The sequence below is a fragment of the Mustelus asterias genome, chromosome 2 (assembly GCF_964213995.1).
Source record: "Mustelus asterias chromosome 2, sMusAst1.hap1.1, whole genome shotgun sequence".
Taxonomy (NCBI): Eukaryota; Metazoa; Chordata; class Chondrichthyes; order Carcharhiniformes; family Triakidae; genus Mustelus; species Mustelus asterias.
In genome coordinates, this window is record NC_135802.1 from 41,497,081 (window position 1) to 41,518,214 (window position 21,134).

The following is a 21,134-nucleotide window of genomic DNA, read 5'->3' on the forward strand; positions in this document are numbered from 1 at the left end:
TCAATGACGGCACGATAGCACAGTGGTTAGCACTGCTGCTTCACAGCTCCAGGGACCTGGGTTCGATTCCCGGCTTGGGTCACTGTCTGTGTGGAGTTTGCACATTCTCCTCGTGTTTGCGTGGGTTTCCTCCGGGTGCTCCGGTTTCCCCCCACAGTCCAAAAATGTGCGGGTTAGGTTCATTGGCCGTGCTAAAAATTGCCCTTAGTGTCCTGGGATGTGTAGGTTAGAGAGATTAGTGGGTAAATATGTAAGGATATGGGGGTAGGGCCTGGGTGGGATTGTGGTCGGTGCAGACTCGATGGGTCGAATGGCCTCTTTCTGTACTGTAGGGTTTCTATCAGAAAATGGTTCTATCATGAGTTAAAAAGCAAACCCTCTGGTGGATTGCTTTGGTTGTCAGGCCATCTGATACATAAACATTACCATTTGTTTGTGTAGATTAAATAGAGGTATTTGTTGGCACTTGCCAAGGGCTATTATTATGTAACCATGACTCCTTGATTGAGTTTTAAAAGTTGCAATCGACTCATCAAGGGGTTTTACATTCATAGTTTGATTGATAGTTTAGCGAGGCTACTAAAGGACTGAAAGTCTTTGATCTAAGTTTTAAATAGACGTTTGTTCACTTTTATCAGTGATTAGCCATATAGAGTCACAGAGGTTTACAGCATGGAAACAGGCCCTTCGGCCCAACTTGTCTATGCCGCCCCTTTTTTTAACCCCTAAGCTGGTCCCAATTGCCCGCGTTTGGCCCAAATCTCTCTATAGCCATCTTACCCATGTAACTGTCTAAACGCTTTTTAAAAGACAAAATTGTACCAGCCTCTACAACTACATCTGGCAGCTTGTTCCAGACACTCATCACCCTCTGTGTGAAAGAAAATTGCCCCTCTGGACCCTTTTATATCTCTCCCCTCTCACCTGAAACCTATGCCCTCTAGTTTTAGACTCCCCTACCTTTAGGGAAAGATATTGACTATCTAACTGATCTATGCCCCTCATTATTTTATAGACCTCTATAAGATCACCCTAAGCCTCCTGTGCTCCAGAGAAACAAGTCCCAGTCTATCCAGCCGCTCCTTATAACTCAAACCATCAAGTCCCGGTAGCATCCTAGTAAGTCTTTTCTGCACTCTTTCTAGTTTAATAACATCCTTTCTATAATGAAAAGATCTATAATATAATATCCTATCTATAATGAAAAGCTTTGAATGGATTTTATGAATGGGAACTAATTCATTCTCAAGTGTGTATGAGAGCAGTGTTAGATTGCTAGAATTGAAAAGAATCCTCTCCACGTGCTCCTGAGGTTTGCCCACGGTATACAGAGATGAGTGCTATGGAGTTTGAAAAGGGACATGAGAGGATATGGGGGGCATGCATTGGCATGGAGATAGTATTGGAGTATAGGGGTGGTTGTGGGGCATGGTTTGGAATGGAGGGGCATGTGGGGATGTAATGGGTGTAAGAGGTGAAGGCCTAACAGCTGCTAATAGAACTGGGACAAAGACCCAGGTAACTGAACCAAGCCTTCTAAGTAGCCCGTGTTGGCATTTGACTGTCCCTTACCTGCCTACAATCTGAGGTTGGAGGCCCAACTTAAACTACCCACCTTGGTAATGAAAACCCGGCCCCTACTGCTTCCTCTAGCGCTGATTTCCCATATTGCTGTAGAATATTAGAGTAAATGGCAGCAGCAGACCAAACCTTGTTGAGATGGTGATGAAGGTCTCGGAGGTGGTGGTTTTTTCTCCGGCTGTGGATTCTGGCTCTTAAACGACTGATATTTTGAGGCGAAAACCTCATTCAGCTTCTTCTGGGCGATCAGGAACTCTTCAGAACGTTTTGTTATCTGACAATAAGAACAATAGTCATTTATCGGCTGAAAGAACACTAACTTGTGTATCATTCCATATAAATATAGAGTATCACTTAGAAAGGGAAAACCAGTCATCATGAAGCGAATCTTGTAGCTTTGAACCATTATTTAAAACACTTACCCACATGCCGAAAGAAAGAGAAGATAATTAGCTAGTTGTAGATAGCACTGGGGTTTGGAAGAATAATTACAGATATTAACAAACTCAAGTAACTTTATGAAATGTCATAGTTCCTGAACTGCTAAGTACATGAAAATATTGGATCAAAACATAACCATTCATAAAAGGCGTAAGATGCGAGTTTAGAGAAATAAGTGGGAGTTTCACTTGGTTTTATCCAGAGGGAAACTTTGAAGAAAGCAGGAAGAAACCAGTTAGAATCATAGAATCCCTACAGTGCAGAAGGAGGCCATTTGGCCTATCAAGTCTGCACTGACCCACCTGGTCCAGGTCTTAAATCAGCAAAGCCCTACGCAGACCAAACGAGGCTTCCTTCTCTCGAACTGGAGGGAAGAACTTTGCTTCTTTATTTGTTTACTTGTAAATAGGAATTTAAAAAAAAAATCGGTTTGGCCCTATTCCTGTAACCCCACATATTTACTCTGCTAATCCCCCTGATACTAGGGTTAGTTTAGCATGGCCAATCCACCTAACCTGCACATCTTTGGAGTGTGGGAGGAAACCGGAGCAACCAAAGGAAACCCACGCAGACATGGGGAGAATGTGCAAACTCCACACAGACAGTGACCCGAGGCCAGAATTGAACCCAGGTCCCTGGTGCTGTGAGGCAGTAGTGCTAAACACTGTGCCACCGTGCCGCTCATGTCTAGTGACAAGTCATGAAACATTAACTCTGTTTCTCTCCACGGATACTGCCTGACCTGCTGAGTATTTCCAGCATTTTTTCTTTTTATTTTGGAAACTTGGCAGAATTTCTAAAGAAGGAATTTCATCCTCCCAGAGGAAAGTGAGACAAAAGCAAGGCAACCAGTTCACCTACATCCAGCTCAAGGTCCGGAAGCATTGCTACCCATAAACATGTGGGCCAGGATTCTCCCAAAACAAAACTAAGTGCCCAATGGGTGGGAAAACAGGAGAATTTCCCACCCGTTTTTTGGGCATACTTAACTGAATGAATCTCCAACGCTCTGTGCAGTGCAAAGTGCCTCAGAGGGATTCAGGCTGAAAAATAGGGGCCGGGGCCTATTCCTGTCCGAGAGGCCAGCAGCATAGTGCTGAATGGGCCACTGCACATTGTCGATCAGTCAGTGCAGTGATTGGCACATGTGTACTGCTCCCCCCCCCCGCCCCCCCCCATCACTAGCCTTCCGATCGCTGGCCTCCCATCGCTGGCCTACCCTGGAAGCCCCTTCCCAACCCCCCACTCGTATCGCAGGCCTACCGGATCCCCCCCACGTCCCGGCCAGCCCCAATCTCCCCCCAACCCTCGGGCCAGGCCCGACCCCCCACCCCCCTCCCTCCCAATGGCAAGCCTTGATTGCCCTCCTCTTTCCCTCTCCCACCGATCCCACTTACAGAGTGGCAATGGGTCCCCCCACCACCGATGCTCCCCCACCAATAGGCCCCCCCAGTATGACCTGCCCCACTCTGGCTCCACCCCCTTACACTAGCCGGTGCTTGGTGGGCAGTGCCAAGGTGCCCAACAGGCAGTGTCAGGGTGCCAGGCTGGCACTGCTCAAGGGACACCCCCTTTGCCACCCGACCTCCCGGGAAGGCCTCAGTGGCCTCTGTCCCCAGCAGCGGGGCGAGGACATCTGTTACCCGTTAGTGGGGAGCAGTTGTAAAACCCTGCTGGTGGGAACCACTCCCGGTGGTGGGGGAGGATGATGCTAGCTGGCCTGGAAATTCACATTTCCATATGGTGATCAGCTCTGCGCTGATTTCCGGTGCAGAGCTGATTACGCTAAAAAAAACACCGAGGAGACCTGCGACTGGAACTTCACAAAACCAACTTGAATAATGGTGTCAGCTTGAATAGCCAAGGTTGTTCTTTGTTTAAGAAGGGTAGCAAGAATAATCCAAGTAATTACAGGCTGGTGAGTAGGGAAATTATCGGAGAGGATTCTTCGAGACAGGATTTATTCCCACATGGAATTAAGTGGATGTATCAGTGAGAGGCAACATGGTTTTGTGAAGGGGAGGTCGTGTCACTCTAACTTGATCGAGTTTTTTGAGGAAGTGACGAAGATGATTGATGAGGGTAGGGCAGTGGATGTTGTCTACATGGACTTCAGTAAGGCCTTTGACAAGGTCCCTCATGGCAGACTGTTGCAGAAGGTGAAGTCGCATGGGATCAGAGGTGAGCTGGCAAGGTGGATACAAAACTGGCTTGGTCAAAGAAGACAGAGGGTAGCAGTGGAAGGGTGCGTTTCTGAATGGAGGGTTGTGACAAGTGGCCTTCCCCAGGGATCAGTGCTGGGACCTTTGCTGTTTGTAATATATATATGTAAATGATTTGGAGGAAAATATAACTGGTTTGATTAGTAAGTTTGCGGACGACACAAAGGTTGATAGATTTGCGGATAGTGATGAGGACTATCAGAGAATTCAGCAGGATATAGATCGGTTGGAGACTTGGGCAGAGAGATGGCAGATGGAGTTTAATCCGGACAAATGTGAGGTAATGCATTTTGGTAGGTCGATACAGATAGGAAATATACAGTAAATGGCAAAACCCTTAAGAGTATTGATAGGCAAAGGGATCTGGGTGTACAGATACACAGGTCACTGAAAGTGGCAACGCAGGTGGAGAAGGTAGTCAAGAAGGCATTCGGCATGCTTGTCTTCATCGGCTGGGGCATTGAGTTTAAAAATTGGCAAGTCATGTTGCACTTTTATAGAACCTTAGTTAAGCTGCGCTTGGAATATAGTGTTCAATTCTGGTCGCCACACTACGAGAAAGGTGTGGAGGCTTTGGAGAGGTACAGAAAAGATTTACCAGGATGTTGCCTGGTATGGAGAGCATTAGCTATGAAGAGAGGTTGGAGAAACTTGGTTTGTTCTAATTGGAATGACAGAGGTTGAGGGGCGACCTGATAGAAGTCTACAAGATTATGAGAGGCATGGACAGAGTGGATTGTCAGAAACTTTTTCCCAGGGTGGAAGAATCAATTACGAGGGGGGCATAGGTTTAAGGTGTGAGGGGCAAGGTTTAAAGGAGATGTACGAGGTAGATTTTTTACACAGAGGGTGGTGGGTGGTGGGTGCCTGGAGCTCGCTGCCGGGGGAGATAGTGGAAGTGGATACGGTAGTGACTTTTAAGGGACGTCTTGACAAGTACATGAATGAGATGGGAATAGAGGGATACGGTCCCCGGAAGGGTAGGGGGTTTTAGTTAAGTCGGGCAGCATGGTTGGTGCAGGCTTGGAGGGCCAAAGGGCCTGTTCCTGTGCTGTAATTTTCTTTGTTCTTTTGTTCTTTGTCCCTGCTGTTGTCTTCCATCCTGATGCACAGAGCAGTGGGTTGGGAGAATCCTGGCCATGACTTTACTGCATTGGGTAATGATAGTAAGAAGTTTAACAACACCAGGTTAATGTCCACCAGGTTTATTTGGTAGCAAAAGCCACACAAGCTTTCGGAGCTGCAAGCCCCTTTTTCAGGTGAGTGGGAATTCTGTTCACAAACAGAGCATATAAAGACACAAACTCAATTACATGAATAATGGTTGGAATGCGAATACTTACAACTAATCAAGTCTTTAAGAAACAAAACAACGTGAGTGGAGAGAGCATCAAGACAGGCTAAAAAGATGTGTATTGTCTCCAGACAAGATAGCCAGTGAAACTCTGTGGGAGTTACAAATAGTGTGACATGAACCCAATATCCCGGTTGAGGCCGTCCTCGTGTGTGCGGAACTTGGCTATCAGTTTCTGCTCAGCGACTCTGCGCCGTCGTGTGTCGCGAAGGCCGCCTTGGAGAACGCTTACCCGAATATCAGAGGCCGAATGCCCGTGACCGCTGAAGTGCTCCCCAACAGGAAGAGAACAGTCTTGCCTGGTGATTGTCGAGCGGTGTTCATTCATCCGTTGTCGCAGCGTCTGCATAGTTTCCCCAATGTACCATGCCTCGGGACATCCTTTCCTGCAGCGTATCAGGTAGACAACGTTGGCCGAGTTGCAAGAGTATGTACCGTGTACCTGGTGGATGGTGTTCTCATGTGAGATGATGGCATCTGTGTCGATGATCCGGCACGTCTTGCAGAGGTTGCTGTGGCAGGGTTGTGTGGTGTCATGGTCACTGTTCTCCTGAAGGCTGGGTAGTTTGCTGCGGACAATGGTCTGTTTGAGGTTGTGCGGTTGTTTGAAGGCAAGAAGTGGGGGTGTGGGGATGGCCTTGGCGAGATGTTCGTCTTCATCAATGACATGTTGAAGGCTCTGGAGGAGATGCCGTAGCTTCTCTGCTCCGGGGAAGTACTGGACAATGAAGGGTACTCTTTCCACTGTGTCCCGTGTTTGTCTTCTGAGGAGGTCGGTGCAACCTTGCCACAACCCTGCCACAGCAACCTCTGCAAGACGTGCCGGATCATCGACACAGATGCCATCATCTCACGTGAGAACACCATCCACCAGGTACACGGTACATACTCTTGCAACTCGGCCAACGTTGTCTACCTGATACGCTGCAAGAAAGGATGTCCCGAGGCATGGTACATTGGGGAAACTATGCAGACGCTGCGACAACGGATGAATGAACACCGCTCGACAATCACCAGGCAAGACTGTTCTCTTCCTGTTGGGGAGCACTTCAGCGGTCACGGGCATTCGGCCTCTGATATTCGGGTAAGCGTTCTCCAAGGTGGCCTTCGCGACACACGACGGCGCAGAGTCGCTGAGCAGAAACTGATAGCCAAGTTCCGCACACACGAGGACGGCCTCAACCGGGATATTGGGTTCATGTCACACTATTTGTAACCCCCACAGAGTTTCACTGGCTGTCTTGTCTGGAGACAATACACATCTTTTTAGCCTGTCTTGATGCTCTCTCCACTCACGTTGTTTTGTTTCTTAAAGACTTGATTAGTTGTAAGTATTCGCATTCCAACCATTATTCATGGAAATTGAGTTTGTGTCTTTATATGCTCTGTTTGTGAACAGAATTCCCACTCACCTGAAGAACGGGCTTGCAGCTCCGAAAGCTCGTGTGGCTTTTGCTACCAAATAAACCTGTTGGACTTTAACCTGGTGTTGTTAAACTTCTTACTGTGTTTACCCCAGTCCAACGCCGGCATCTCCACATCTTGGGTAATGATGCCAGCTTGTTAGTTCTCTAACAAATCTAATTCTAACTTTACCTCACAATTTATAGCAATCACAGATGCTGATCTTAACTATCCAGGTATAATGAGCAATCAGTACTAAATTACTGAATTGTCTGTTTACTTCATCAGGTGTTTTATTGTTTTTTTCCTAATCATTTTCGTACCTAACCTTTCAGTTCGAGTGCTGCTGTTTATGATTTTAGGGTTAAAGATTCATTGTTTGACTTCTTGCACCGGGCGACACGGTGGCACAGTGGTTAGCACTGCTGCCTCACAGCGCCAAGGATCCAGGTTCAATTCCAGTCTTGGGTTACTTTCTGTGTGGAGTTTGCACATTCTCCCGTGTCTGTGTGGGTTTCCTCCGGGTGCTCCGGTTTCCTCCCACACTCCAAAGATGTGCGCGTTAGGTTGATTGGCCATGCTAACTTGACCCTAGTGTCAGGGGGATTAGCAGGGTAAATGTGTGGAGTTACGGGAATAGGGCCTGGGTAGAACTGTGGTCGGTACAGACTCGATGGGCTGAATGGCCTCCTTCTGTACTGTGGGGATTCTATGGTTCTATGGATTCTATGATTCTTATTTGATGATTTCATAGCAAGGCATTAATTCATTCATTCAACAGCTTGTGTGAATCTTAATTGCAGGTTAGTATTGCAAATCCTACGAGACTTTAAATTGATTGATAGAAGACAGTTCAGTGTGTGGATTTAGGCCTAAATCAATTCGAGGCATCGACTCGAGAGTAAATCTGAGACAATTCCTTGATAAGGAGATAAGGTGAAGGGGATAAGGATTTGTCTTGTTGGGTGAGCAATCTTATTTGGTGCTTCATACAAAACAAAGGCCTGTAGTTTGGTATGACAGATGGTAATGCTGCATTGTGTTCCCACTGTTGAAGCTGGGCTTTGAAATGAAAATGAACAGAACCTGAATATCACCCACCTGCTTTGAAAAGGTAGCAAACATTTCTCCTTCTTTCTGAACAGTATCCTGAATTTGCTTTCTTTCCTTAAAGCCTCTGTAATTGCTTTGTAATTTCACCGCCGCTAACTCTTCATCTTCCTTTGAATCGGCTGTTGTAGATTTTTCTTCTTTCGGCTGTTCGTTCCTTTCTTTGCTTCCTCTGCTATTGCCCTGAATCGTGGCTGTTTTTGCATCTGCACCTTCACGGGCTGCCACTCCTTTCTGTTGCCCTTTTCTTGAAGCTCCTATTTCCTTGGTTTGAACTGGCGCCTTGTTCTCTTGCAGCTTCTTTCTCTCCCGGTGACCCCGATAATTACTTTGAATCACAATGGCAGCTTTGGTATCATCTTCCTCGTTCCCCTTTCCCTCTTCTTGCTTTTGCTGCTCGTTTTTACCCGCTGGGCCTTTTCTCTCCCGATATCCACGATAGTTGCTCTGAATAACTTTTGCAGCTTTATCTTCTTCATCGTTCACATCAGATGCAGTTGTGGCGTGGCTTGACGGTTTTCTTGCTGCATCTTCATGATGCTTGTCCGTAACGCTATTCCGAGATACTTTCCGAGAACATTTTCCTGCTTCTTGCACCTCTTTGTCTGAGCTATTTGTCTGCCTTTCGTAAGGGTTATTTATGTCATATTCTCTACAAAAAGAGAAAGGTAAAGCATCTTATGGGTCTTTCAAGGACAATCATTGAAACAATTATCAAGCACATTTGTCTTGTTGTAGCTAAGAGTTTACATTAGAGGTAATGGACTGGCCTAGTTGACACCAGTCCCTGCATAAGAAAAGAATTAGTCAAAAGCACTATTATATTCGTGGCCCATTACATTCTTCGGTTTTATAAGAACATAAAAACATTAAAAATAAGAACAAGGAATAAGGCGTTCGGCTCGTCAAGCCTGCTCCGCCATTCAGTAAGATTGTGGCTAATCTGATTCTGGCCTTACTTTATATTCCCCATAACTCTTGACTCCCTTGTCAATAGAAAAATCTGTCTAACTCAGCCTTGAGTGTATTCAATGACACTTGGTTGGATTTTCCAGTCCCGCCGTGGCGTGTTTTCGGTGCTGGAAGTGGCACAGCATTGGCTGCCGGTGAGAGCTCCTGGTTCTGCCGACATCTACAGTGTTTTGTATGGCTCATCCATCCTGCCATCGGGAACCCATTGTGGAGTAGGGATTGCCTTTTTTGGGAACAAATGATCCCACTAACAGGAAGGGCTGGAAAATCCCACCCCCAGTCTCCGTTGCTCTCTGTGGAAGAGAATTCCAAACACTAACTACTCTCTGAGAGAAGAAATTCCTTCTCACCTCCACCTTAAATGGGAAAGACCTTGGGGACGATTCTCCCACTGCATTGCTTTTTTAGTGCGGTGGGTCAGGAGACTCTAGCGGAGGCCATCTCGTAGGCTCCCTGCTGGGCACCACGGCTTCCGCGCAGCTCCCAGTGCCGGATTTCTGATGTCTAATATATGCAGACTCTAATTTCCATATATTTTAAATCTCATTAGTGGGCCTGGGACTGAACTCTCTGAGCCTCTCCACCCCCGCTAGGAGTGGTTCACACCAACGGGGTTTACGATAACTCCCCACTTGCGGGGAGCTGGCAGCCCCACCCCACTGGAATGAAGGGGGGCAACTGAGGCCCCCAAGAGGGTTGGGCACCAGAGGGGGTGCCCCTGGGCATTGCTACCTTGACAATGCCAAGGGGCAGGGCCCAATGGGGGGACGGAGGCTGATGGGGATTGGGCCTCAGGGGGAGCGATCTGTGGGGATGGGGGTCCCCGCTACCACTCTGCACTTTGGGCTGAGTGACAGAGGGAGGGAGGCCAGCAATCGGGGCTGGCCATTGGGGTGGGGTGGATTGGGACAGTCTGCTGGGTGGGTCGGAGATACAGGGGTAGCTTGGGGCTGCCAGGGGGGAATCTGGAGATTGGCACTGCGGGAGGGGGTTGGATTTGGTTTGGTTTATTATTGTCATATATACTGCTCTACAGTGAAAATTATTGTTTCTTGCACGCTATACAGACAAAGCATACCGTTCATAGAGAAGGAAAGGAGAGAGTGCAGAATGAAGTGTTACAGACATAGCTCGGGGGTAGAGAAAGATCAACTTAATATAAGGTAATTCAAAAGTCTGTTAGCAACAGGGAAAAAGCTATTCTTGAGTTGGTTGGTACGTGACCTCAGACTTTTGTATCTTTTTCCGAACAGAAGAAGGTGGAAGTGAGTATGCCCGGGATGTGTGGGGTCTTTAATTATGCTGGCTGCTTTTCCAAGGCTGCGAGAAGTGTAGACAGTGACAATGGATGGGAGGTTGGTTTGAGTGATGGATTGGGCTTTCGTTCCTGACCTTTTGTAGTTTATTGTGGTCTTGGACAGAACATGAGCCATGCCAAACTGTGATACAATCAGAAAGAATACTTTCTCTGGTGCAAAGTTGGTGAGAGTCGTAGCTGACATGCCAAATTTCCTTAGTCTTCTGAGAAAGTAGAGGCATTGGTGGGTTTTCTTAACTATAGCATCGGCATGGTGGGACCAGGACAGGCTGTTGGTGATCTGGACACCTAAAAACCTGAAGCTCTCGACCCTTTCTATTTCATCCCCATTGATGTAGACAGGGGCATGTTCTCTACTACGCTTCCTGAAGTCGATGACAATCTTCTTCATTTTGTTGACATTTAGGGAGAAATTATTGACCTCACACCAGTTCACCAGATTCTCCATCTCTTTCCTGTACTCCATCTCATCATTGTTTGAAATCCGACCCACTATGGTGGTGTATCATCAAACTTGAAAGTTGAGTTGCATGGGAATTTGGCCACACAGTCAGTCATAGGTGTATAAGGAGTATAGTAGGGGGCTGAGGACACAATCTTGGAGGCTGGCCTGGGCATGAAGAAGGCCTGGGAATATGTGAGAGGAACAGAGGAGGCAGTGATCGGGCTGTGGGGGTTTCGCGGGGCTGGCCAGCGATCGGGAGGCCGGCAGACAGGTGCACTAACAGATCGGCACATGCGCAGTGGCCTGCTGAGCGCTATGCCGTCGGCCTCTCCAGCGGGAATAGGCCCCGCCCACTGGTTTCTGGAATGAATCACGCGAGTGCACTCTGCAGTGCACAGAGTGCGGGGGATTAATTTTGAAACTCCTGCTGAAAAAGCCAGTGTGATTTACTCCAGTTTTTACGTGAATTTGACACTTCGAATTTTTTTAGGCGAATCATCCCCCCCTTATTTTTAAACTGTGCCCTCTAGTTCCAGATTCCCCCATCCTATCAACTTTTATTAAGTTTGAAAACATAAAGGTGATCCAATGAACGGGCTGGAATTTTTTGAAGGCTTTATTTTTTAAGTGTTGTGAGACGGTTACAGATCAGTTGCACATAAAGGGATGGATTTTTACTAATGAAGCAGGAACCTTGAGTCAGGAGACTCGTCACCATGTAACTGGTTTCCACTCACACTATTTTTACTCCAGGATGGGCGGTAGGATTGAGTCACGTCCCTGAATCTGGGACCAATTTGGAGATAGCTACAGAGGTGAGTGAGTGCTGAGGCAGGCCAGTTAGAAGGCCTAGTTCTCCGGTACTTTGGCACATTTGCATTAAAGGCTGCTTGGCCCTCGAACCCTCTCATCTTCCCTCCACCCCTCCCAGCACCATGCACCACTTACCATGCCTCCTTTGTTCCTCTCACATATTCCCAGGCCCTCTTCATGCCCACTCACCCTAGTATGCACTATGTACAGAACCAATGAATCAGAAATAACAGAGGAAAGCCTTGAAATGCTCATGAAAAAAACACATTCAGAAATTTGTTTTGTTAAAAACTGTTGTTTATACAACGTTGTAAAAGTTTCAAGCAGGCACTGCCAGCAATAGTTCCAATAAGAGAAGCTGTACCCCACATCCTGTCCAAATAAATATACTTGCATTGAAAAAAATCAGACAAATAATAACTTATTATAACCGCAAAAAGATATCAACCAATTAAATCTAACACTGCATTTCAGCCTGTGTAAACAAACTCCTGTTAAGCTAATCCAGTGGTAAATCTTAGAGATCAGCCAAGCATTCATAATGAGTCCACCTGGAGAAACAAATGCCTGGCCAAGTGTTTCGATTATCATAGGTTTCCTGTTTATGAATGGAGCAGGACTAAGAAACAAATAAAACCATATACAAGGGCATTAAAGTTTTTTTAAAAAATGGACTGGGAACTAAAATTAACAGAAGATCAGGGACTAAGCATGATTAAAAAGCATGAACCATTGGCAAAGGTACAAAGGAAGAAAATCCTAAACAAGGAGTAAATCTTGAGAAAGGCATCTGGAGAAAGTTATTGTTGGAATTGGAGCAAGATCTTCTCAGCCACAACTGGACTGGGAGTTGGGGAGCCACATGACCAATTAACTGATGGCAAAAGCACACAATTAAAGATTTCTGTCAGAATGCCAGCTAACTGGGAGATTCTGTTAGGAGTTCTGAACTGACACAACTGTGAGAAATAAGGAAACTGAAGCCTTACTTAAATCCATAGCATTAAAAACAGGCCAATGATTGCACATCACGCAAGTGTGTCAAATAGGAAGCGTACAATAGAATCTACTGAGCAGATACAAAATTTAATATTTTTTAGATAAATGCATTCATAGGTGAAAACTTTGTTAGCCTGCAGTTCTTTTAATAGTTTACATAGAAACTCGAAGCAGGAGTAGGCCATTTGGCCCTTTGAGCCTGCTCCGCCATTCATTATGATCATGACTGATCATCAGATTCAATATCCTGATCCCGCCTTCCCCCCATATCATTTGATCCCTTTAGCCCCAAGAGCTATAAGAACATAAGAACATAAGAAATAGGAGCAGGAGTAGGCCATCCAACCCCTCGAGCCTGCCCCGCCATTCAATAAGATCATGGCTGATCTGACGTGGATCAGTACCACTTACCCGCCTGATCCCCATAACCCTTAATTCCCTTACCGATCAGGAATCCATCCATCCGCGCTTTAAACATATTCAGCGAGGTAGCCTCCACCACCTCAGTGGGCAGAGAATTCCAGAGATTCACCACCCTCTGGGAGAAGAAGTTCCTCCTCAACTCTGTCTTAAACCGACCCCCCTTTATTTTGAGGCTGTGTCCTCTAGTTTTAACTTCCTTACTAAGTGGAAAGAATCTCTCCGCCTCCACCCTATCCAGCCCCCGCATCATCTTATAAGTCTCCATAAGATCCCCCCTCATCCTTCTAAACTCCAACGAGTACAAACCCAATCTCCTCAGCCTCTCCTCATAATCCAAACCCCTCATCTCCGGTATCAACCTGGTGAACCTTCTCTGCACTCCCTCCAATGCCAATATATCCTTCCTCATATAAGGGGACCAATACTGCACACAGTATTCCAGCTGCGGCCTCACCAATGCCCTGTACAGGTGCATCAAGACATCCCTGCTTTTATATTCTATCCCCCTCGCAATATAGGCCAACATCCCATTTGCCTTCTTGATCACCTGTTGTACCTGCAGACTGGGCTTTTGCGTCTCATGCACAAGGACCCCCAGGTCCCTTTGCACGGTAGCATGTTTTAATTTGTTTCCATTGAGATAGTAATCCCATTTGTTATTATTTCCTCCAAAGTGTATAACCTCGCATTTCTCAACGTTATACTCCATTTGCCATATCCTCGCCCACTCACTCAGCCTGTCCAAATCTCTCTGCAGATCTTCTCCGTCCTCCACACGATTCACTTTTCCACTTATCTTTGTGTCGTCTGCAAACTTCGTTACCCTACACTCCGTCCCCTCCTCCAGATCATCTATATAAATGGTAAACAGTTGCGGCCCGAGTACCGATCCCTGCGGCACGCCACTAGTTACCTTCCTCCAACCGGAAAAACACCCATTAATATCTAATTTCTTCTTGAAATCACACAATGTTTTGGCCTTAACTACTTTCTGTGGTAGTGAATTCCACAGATTCACCACCCTCTGGATGAAGAAATTTCTTCTCACTTCAGTCTTCCTCATACCGCTTATCTTCAGACTATAACCCCTAGTTCTTGACACCCCCACCATTGGGAACATTCTTTCTGAATCTACCCTGTCTAATCCTGTTAGAATTTTATAAGTTTCTATGTGATCCCATCTCACTCTTCTAAACTCCAGTGAATATAATCCTAACAAATTTAGCCTCTCACCATATGACAGTCCTGCCATTCCAGAAATCAGCCTGGTAAACCTTCGCTGCACTCCCTCTATAGCAAGGGCACCCTTCCTCAGATAAGGACACCAAAATTGCACACAATACTCCAGATGTGGCCTCACCAATGCCCTATACAATTGCAGTAAAACATTCCTATCCCTATACTCAAATCCTGTGGCTATGAAGGCCAACATACCATTTGCCTTCTTCACTGCCTGCTATATCTGCACAGTTGCACACCTATGATTTCCCATTAGGCGCAGTCAGAATCTGTAGGCAAGATTTTCTACTGAAAGGACAGTAATAGGACGGCACAGTGGTTAGCGCTGCTGCCTCGCAGTGCCAGGGACCTGGGTTCAATTCCGGCCTCGGGTAACTGTCTGTGTGGAGTTTGCATGTTCTCCTGTTTTCTGCGTGGGGGTGCTCCGGTTTCCTCCCACACTCCAAAGATGTGTGGGTTAGGTTGATTAGCCATGCTAAATTGACCCTTAGTGTCAGGGGGATTAGCAGGGTAAATATGTGGGGTTACGGGGATAGGGCCTGGCTGGGATTGTTGTTGGTGCAGGCACGTTGGGGCGAATGGCCTCCTTCTGCACTGTATGTATGAAATAAACAGCTTGTCACAGTTGGGCAACAAGATGTGCATGATTTATTTATCCATGGCTACCTTCCTGTAAGCTGCTGTAGGTCTATCCTGCCATAGTGTTCTTTTGTGAGGAAGCTCAGCTGTCACGAAGGTGGTGATGGAAGATCCCGAGTGGGAAATCTCAGTCAGGGGATCAAAACTAAACAACACACATTATTTTTTAAAAATGCATTCAGGATATAAATAATTTCAATTGACATGTAAACTGCTCAGCCTTCACTCACTGGCTCCCAATATCATTGCATTTCAATTTCCTCACACACACTGGGATAGATTTTGACCTGGTGTGAGTGTGTAAAATTGGTGACATTAAGTTGTGTCTTATATCTCTCCTTGTTATTAGTTCCTGTGATATCAATCAGGAGAGATGCAAAGAGATCCAAAATAGCTTTACACTATTGCACAAAGTCAAAATCTACCACTTGCAGTTCTTATTTTGATCCTATTTTATAACCGGACTTACAATTTAATGTTGAGATTTTTTCTGTCCATATAGCCTCTGTAGTGAGCCTGAATTTTAATAGTAGCATCTCTCTTTTCCTCCAGCATTTCATTGTATTCTTTTCTGCACAGGTATCCTCTTGCAACTAAGATAAGCAAATTGTACATATTCATTTTATCATCTCATAATATAAAAGCAAGGCACATCTTCATTGGTTTGTACTTTATGCCATGTTAAATATTTTTCCTTCTTTAGGTAATAAACTCTAGTGTTAGTTTTCATGCATTCTGCAGAATGTGAGGGTGATTCACAACTTGGAGTGCAAAATGCAATTTCACAGACCTATGTTATTTTTAGCTACAATGCTACTGGGAAGCAGAAGGAAGTGTCCAGAATATCCCATTGTCCAGAGACTCCCATTGTCCCAAGACTCCCATTGTCCAGAGACTCCCATTGTCCAGAGATGCCCATTGTCCAGACTCTCCCATTGTCCGGTGACTCCCATTGTCCAGAGTCTCCCATTGTCCAGAATCTCCCATTGTCCAGATTTTCCCATTGTCCAGTGACTCCCATTGTCCAGAGTCTCCCATTGTCCTGAAATTTCCATAGTCCAGAGTCTCCCATGGTCCAGTGTCTCCCATTGTCCTGAGACTCCCATTGTCCAGTGTCTCCCATTGTCCAGTGCCAACCTGTCACTGCCCCCAGCACCCTGGCAGCACCAACTTGGCAGTGCCCCCTGGTACCCTGACTGCCTGGTTGGCACTGTCAGGTTGGTACTGCCATGGAGTCAGGGGGCAGTGCCAGGACACATTCCAACTGTGTTTCCGTCCACCTGCTGGGCTTCAATGGTCTCCGAGGCCACCCCCCACGGCTTGGTCATCATGTCTGGTCTCCATTTTTGGTGACCAGTAGTGATTCCCGGTGGCTTCACGTTGTGCCAGTGGTGGGAGAATCGAAGGGCCTGGTGAATTCAGCTAAAAGCCAAATCTGAATAGGTTAATAAAGATTTACATATGCTAATATTCATGTTCTCACTGGGCATGAACCAGCTTACGTTGTCGGCTGGGGGTGGAGAGAATCTTAAAATGAGTGCACCCTGGCACAAATTGTGAGAGTCTCCGATCATAATGTCATTTGCATCTGTGCGAGAGGGGCTGGAGAATCACCCCCTTCATCTCGAAGTATATTGTAAAAGAAAACTGATTATAATAACAGTGGGAATATTAAGTCCTATAAAAATCCTTACCTGCCTGGAGTTTGATAATTGTCTGCTCGAGCTTCTGTTTTTCAATAACCATGTCTTTTCTCACCTTGTGCCCTCTGTAAGCTGCAAGAAGGATAACATGTTAATCTTTTCATTTACAGATTTATTATTGTTAATGCAATGGATGAAGCTCATGGTTGTAATGATGATGAAATGTTAGCATCCGCTATCATTACTCTGTAAAATTGACAGCAACATCTGACATTTGCACGGACCCAGTTTTTAATTTTTATCACAGGATGTGGGCGTCACTGGCTAAGGCAGCATTTATGCTCATCGCTAATTGCCCTTCAGAAGGTAGTGGTGAGCTGGTTTCTTGAGCTGCTACAGTCAATGTGGTGTAGGTACACCCACTGTGCTGTTAGGGAGGGAGTTCCAGGATTTTGACGCAGTGAAATTGAAGGAACGGTGACATATTTTCAAATCAGGATGGTGAGTGATGTGGAGGAGAACTTTCAGGTGGTGGTCTTCCCATGTATCTGCTGCTCTTGTCTTTCCAGATGGTAGTGGTTCTGGGTTTTAGAAGCTTCTGCCTATGTTCTTATAGTGCTGTCTAAGGTGAGGTCCTGCAGCACATCTTGTAGATGGTGCAAACTGCCGCCATTGTTTGTCAGTGGTGGAGGGCGTGAATTTTTGTGGAAAAGGTATCAATTAAGCAGAAGAGAAAATGTTGGAAAATCTGTAAAGAGAGAAAAGAGCTGATGTTTCGAGTCCAGATGACCCTTTGTCAAAGCTTTTGGTTTCAGATTCCAGCATCCGCAGTAATTTGCTTTTAACCAATTAAGCAGGTTTTTTTTGTCTTGGATGGTGTTGAGCTTCTTGCGTATTGTCGGAGCTGCACACATCCGGGCAAGTGGAAAGTATTCCATCACATTCCTGACTTGTGCCTTGTAGATGGAGAACAGGCTTTGGGGAGTCGGGAGGTGAGTTGCTTGTCGCAGGATTCCTAGCCTCTGACTTGCTCTGGTGGCCACAGTATTTATATGGTTAGTCCAGTTCATTTTCTGGTCAGTGATAACCCCCAAGATGTTGATAGTGGAGGGTTCAGCAATGCTAATGCCACTAAGTATCAAAGGGTGATGGTTAGATCCTCTCTTACTAGAGATGGTCATTGCCTGGCACTTTTATGATGCAAATGTTACTTGCCACTTGTCTGCCCAAGTCTGGATATTGTCCAGATCTTGCTGCATTTGGACATGGACTGCTTTAGTATCTGATAAGCCGTGAATTATGCTGAACATTGTGCAGTCATCAGTGAACATCCACATATCTATGGCAAGTAGGTTGGTGAGGATGAGGTCAAGTATGTTCTTCCCTCTTGTTGGTTCCCTCACCACCTGTTGCATTTCCAGTCTAGCAGTTATGTCCTTTAGGACCTGGCCAACTCGGTCTGATGATGTTTCCGAGCTACTCTTAGTGATGGACATTGAAGTCCCCCACCCAAAGTACATTCTGCAACCTTGCCACCCTCAGTGATTTTTCCAAGTGGTGTTCAACATGGGGAAGTACTGATTCATCAGCTAACAGGGGTGGGGGCGGGGGGAATATCTGATAATCAGCAGGAGGTTTCCTTGCCCACGCTTGACCATGAGACTTCATGGGGTCTAGAGTCAATGTTGAGGACTCCTGGGGCAACTCCCTCCTGACTGTATACCACTGTGCCGCCACCTCTGTTAGGTCTGTCCTGTCGGTGGGACAGGACATGCCCAGGTACGGTGATGGTGATTGCTGGGACATTATTTGTGTAATGATGCACTTTCAGAGACTTCATGGGTATAAAAAAAAGCGTTAATTTACAAGTAATTCATTGCATGTTTGCAACTAATCCAAAATACATCCACACTCAGAGAACTCCTCTCCCTGGTTGCCCTGCTCTGAGTCCCGATTGGCTAGCCCAGACCACTTGACCCTTATTTTGCTCTGTTGCTCTTAAAAGAACAATCATAATCTGTGAGGTACAGAAACATAGAAAATAGGTGCAGGAGTAGGCCATTTGACCCTTCGAGCCTGCACCACCATTCAATATGATCATGGTTGATCATGCACTTTCAGTATCCCACTCCCGCTTTCTCTCCATACTCCTTGATCCCTTTAACACAAGAGCCACGTCCTGCTCCCTCTTGAACATATCTAATGAACTGACCCCAATAGCTTTCTGTGGTAGAAAATTCCACAGGTTCACAGCTCTCTGAGTGAAGAAGTTCTTCCTCATCTCAGTTCTGAATGGCTTACCCCTTATTCTTGGACTGTGACCCTTGGTTCTGCACTTCCCCAACGTCGGGAACATTCTTCCAGCATCTAGCCTGTACAGTCCCATCAGGATTTTATATGTTTCTATGAGATCCCCTCTCACTCTTTCTTCATGTCAGTCCTACCATTCCAGGAATCAATCTGGTGAACCTTTGCTGGACTCCCTCAATAGCAAGAATGTCCTTCCTCAGACTAGGAAACAAAAACAGTACACAATACACAAGGTGTGGCCTCACCAATGCCTTGGATAACTGCAGCAGGACATCCTTACTCCTATACTCAAGTCCTCTTGCTATGAAGGCCAACATGCCATTAGCTTTCCTCACTGCTTGCTGTATCTGCATGCTAACCTTCAGTGACTGAAGATTCTGTATGCATGACTTTGTCAGGCTGTTGGCTTGTCTGTGAGGCAGCTCTCACAATTTTGGCACCAACCCCCAGATGTTAATAAGTAGGATTTTGCAGGGTCGGCAGTGCTGGGTTTGCTGTTGTTGTTTCTGGTGCCTCGGTTGATGTCAGGTGTTCCATCTGGTTTTATCCCTTTCTATTGGCTTTCTAGTGGTTTTATCCATTTGAGTGGCTTGCAAGGCTATTTCAGAGAGCATTTAAGAGTCACCACATTGCTGTGGGCCATGAGGTCACATGTAGGTCAGATCAGGTAAGGACAGCATATTTCCTTCTCTAAAGGATTTAGCGAATCAGATGGATTTTAATGACAATCGACAATGGTTTCATGGTCATCGGTAAACTTTTAATTCCAGATTTTTACTAATTCAGATCCCACCACCTTATGTTGTGGGATCCAAACTTGGGTCCCTAGAGCATTACCCTGATGTCTGGATTACTAGTCCATTGACAATACCATTATGCCACTGCCTCCATCACCTTTCATTCAGCACAGAAATCAAAATGTTCCTGTCAATGACCCAACAGGGTGTACTTTTGAAGTGGTCGCAAATGAAAATTATCTGGAAATCACCAAATTGATGTTGACTTCTACTTTTTACATCCTATCTTCAGTGTAAAAAATCTTGAAAAAGTCAGTCCTTGTTGAATGGAGGATTGTAATGGTGTACTAGTCACAATTAGTGCTGACCAACCTCTCAGTCCCTAAAAAGCTGCTTTTCTCATTGGGAGATTGCATATTCCTTCATTCCATGATAAAAATGTCAAAGCTTTAAAAATAATATAAATTTTAAAAATTGCTTATCATGTTCAATTTTCTGTCATAATCTCACATATGTGTCCTGATCTTTATTTTGATTTTTTGTTAAGATTATAAAATGTGAATGATAAAACATACTTGTCACTTCATGGTTTGCTCACTCTGAGAATTCTTGAATGTGATTGACAGCTTAGCTTCTTACTGAAATGATTGTTGCTGGACACCAGAGATCCTCTACAGCTGATGCCAAAATGAAATTACTGTCAGCAAAGAGGAAATCAACACCATATAGCTTGATTGATCTTTATGGATAGCTTGTATTAAGCTCGGAGGTGGGTACAGTCATTTCAACTTGGACAGCAAAACGCAACCCCAACTTCTCTGTTCTCTCCACGGTTGTTGGAGAGATTGCCTGTGCCATTTGGAGATTGCCTGTGTCTTTCTGGCATTATCTGAGTTTGTTTCAAGCACGTTAAGTGTAGCACCAAGAGAATAAAGTTTCCTCTGCTTGGGCCCAGCAATAATCCTCAGCTCTAGTTCTGAAGGAGCATCCTTGCTGCTTTCAAATAGATGATTTCTCCCTTTTCCTGAAGTAATCTTTTGGGTACAATGAGTAAGACTGTGACCTTTAGGGTAGTTTTCTGTTGTGATCCAACAAACCGGAAACACAGGATTGACCAGACTGCGCATTTGTACAGAAAGAAAGCATTGTTCACAATCTCAAGATGTCCCAAAGCATTTCATAGAATCCCTACAGTGCAGAAGGAGGCCATTCGGCCTATTCCCGTAACCCCACATATTTAAGCTGCTAATCCCCCTGGCCACTCAACCTAACCCGCACATCTTTGGGGGAGGAAACCGGAGCACCTGGAGGAAACCCACGCAGACACGGAGAGAACATGCAAACTCTACACTGACAGCGACCCAAGGCCGGAATTGAACCCAGGTCCCTGGCGCTGTGAGGCAGCAGTGCTAATCACTGTGCTACCGTGCCGCCCAATTTTACAGCCAATGAAAAACTTTTGAAGTGTACTTATTTTTGTGTAG

The 21,134-nt window shown here is 45.7% G+C and overlaps 1 protein-coding gene across 1 annotated transcript in view; it reads right to left on the minus strand.

Moving 5' to 3' along the window:
• Positions 1-21,134, minus strand: part of myo3a (myosin IIIA) — a 155,840-nt gene that overhangs the window by 30,370 nt on the left and 104,336 nt on the right. Inside the window, exons 22-25 of the mRNA XM_078200255.1 lie at positions 16,655-16,735; positions 15,430-15,553; positions 8,104-8,764; positions 1,711-1,855 (exon numbers count right to left, since the gene is read on the minus strand). Coding sequence (XP_078056381.1) covers positions 1,711-1,855; positions 8,104-8,764; positions 15,430-15,553; positions 16,655-16,735 — 1,011 coding nt within the window. The remainder of the gene's footprint in view (positions 1-1,710; positions 1,856-8,103; positions 8,765-15,429; positions 15,554-16,654; positions 16,736-21,134) is intronic.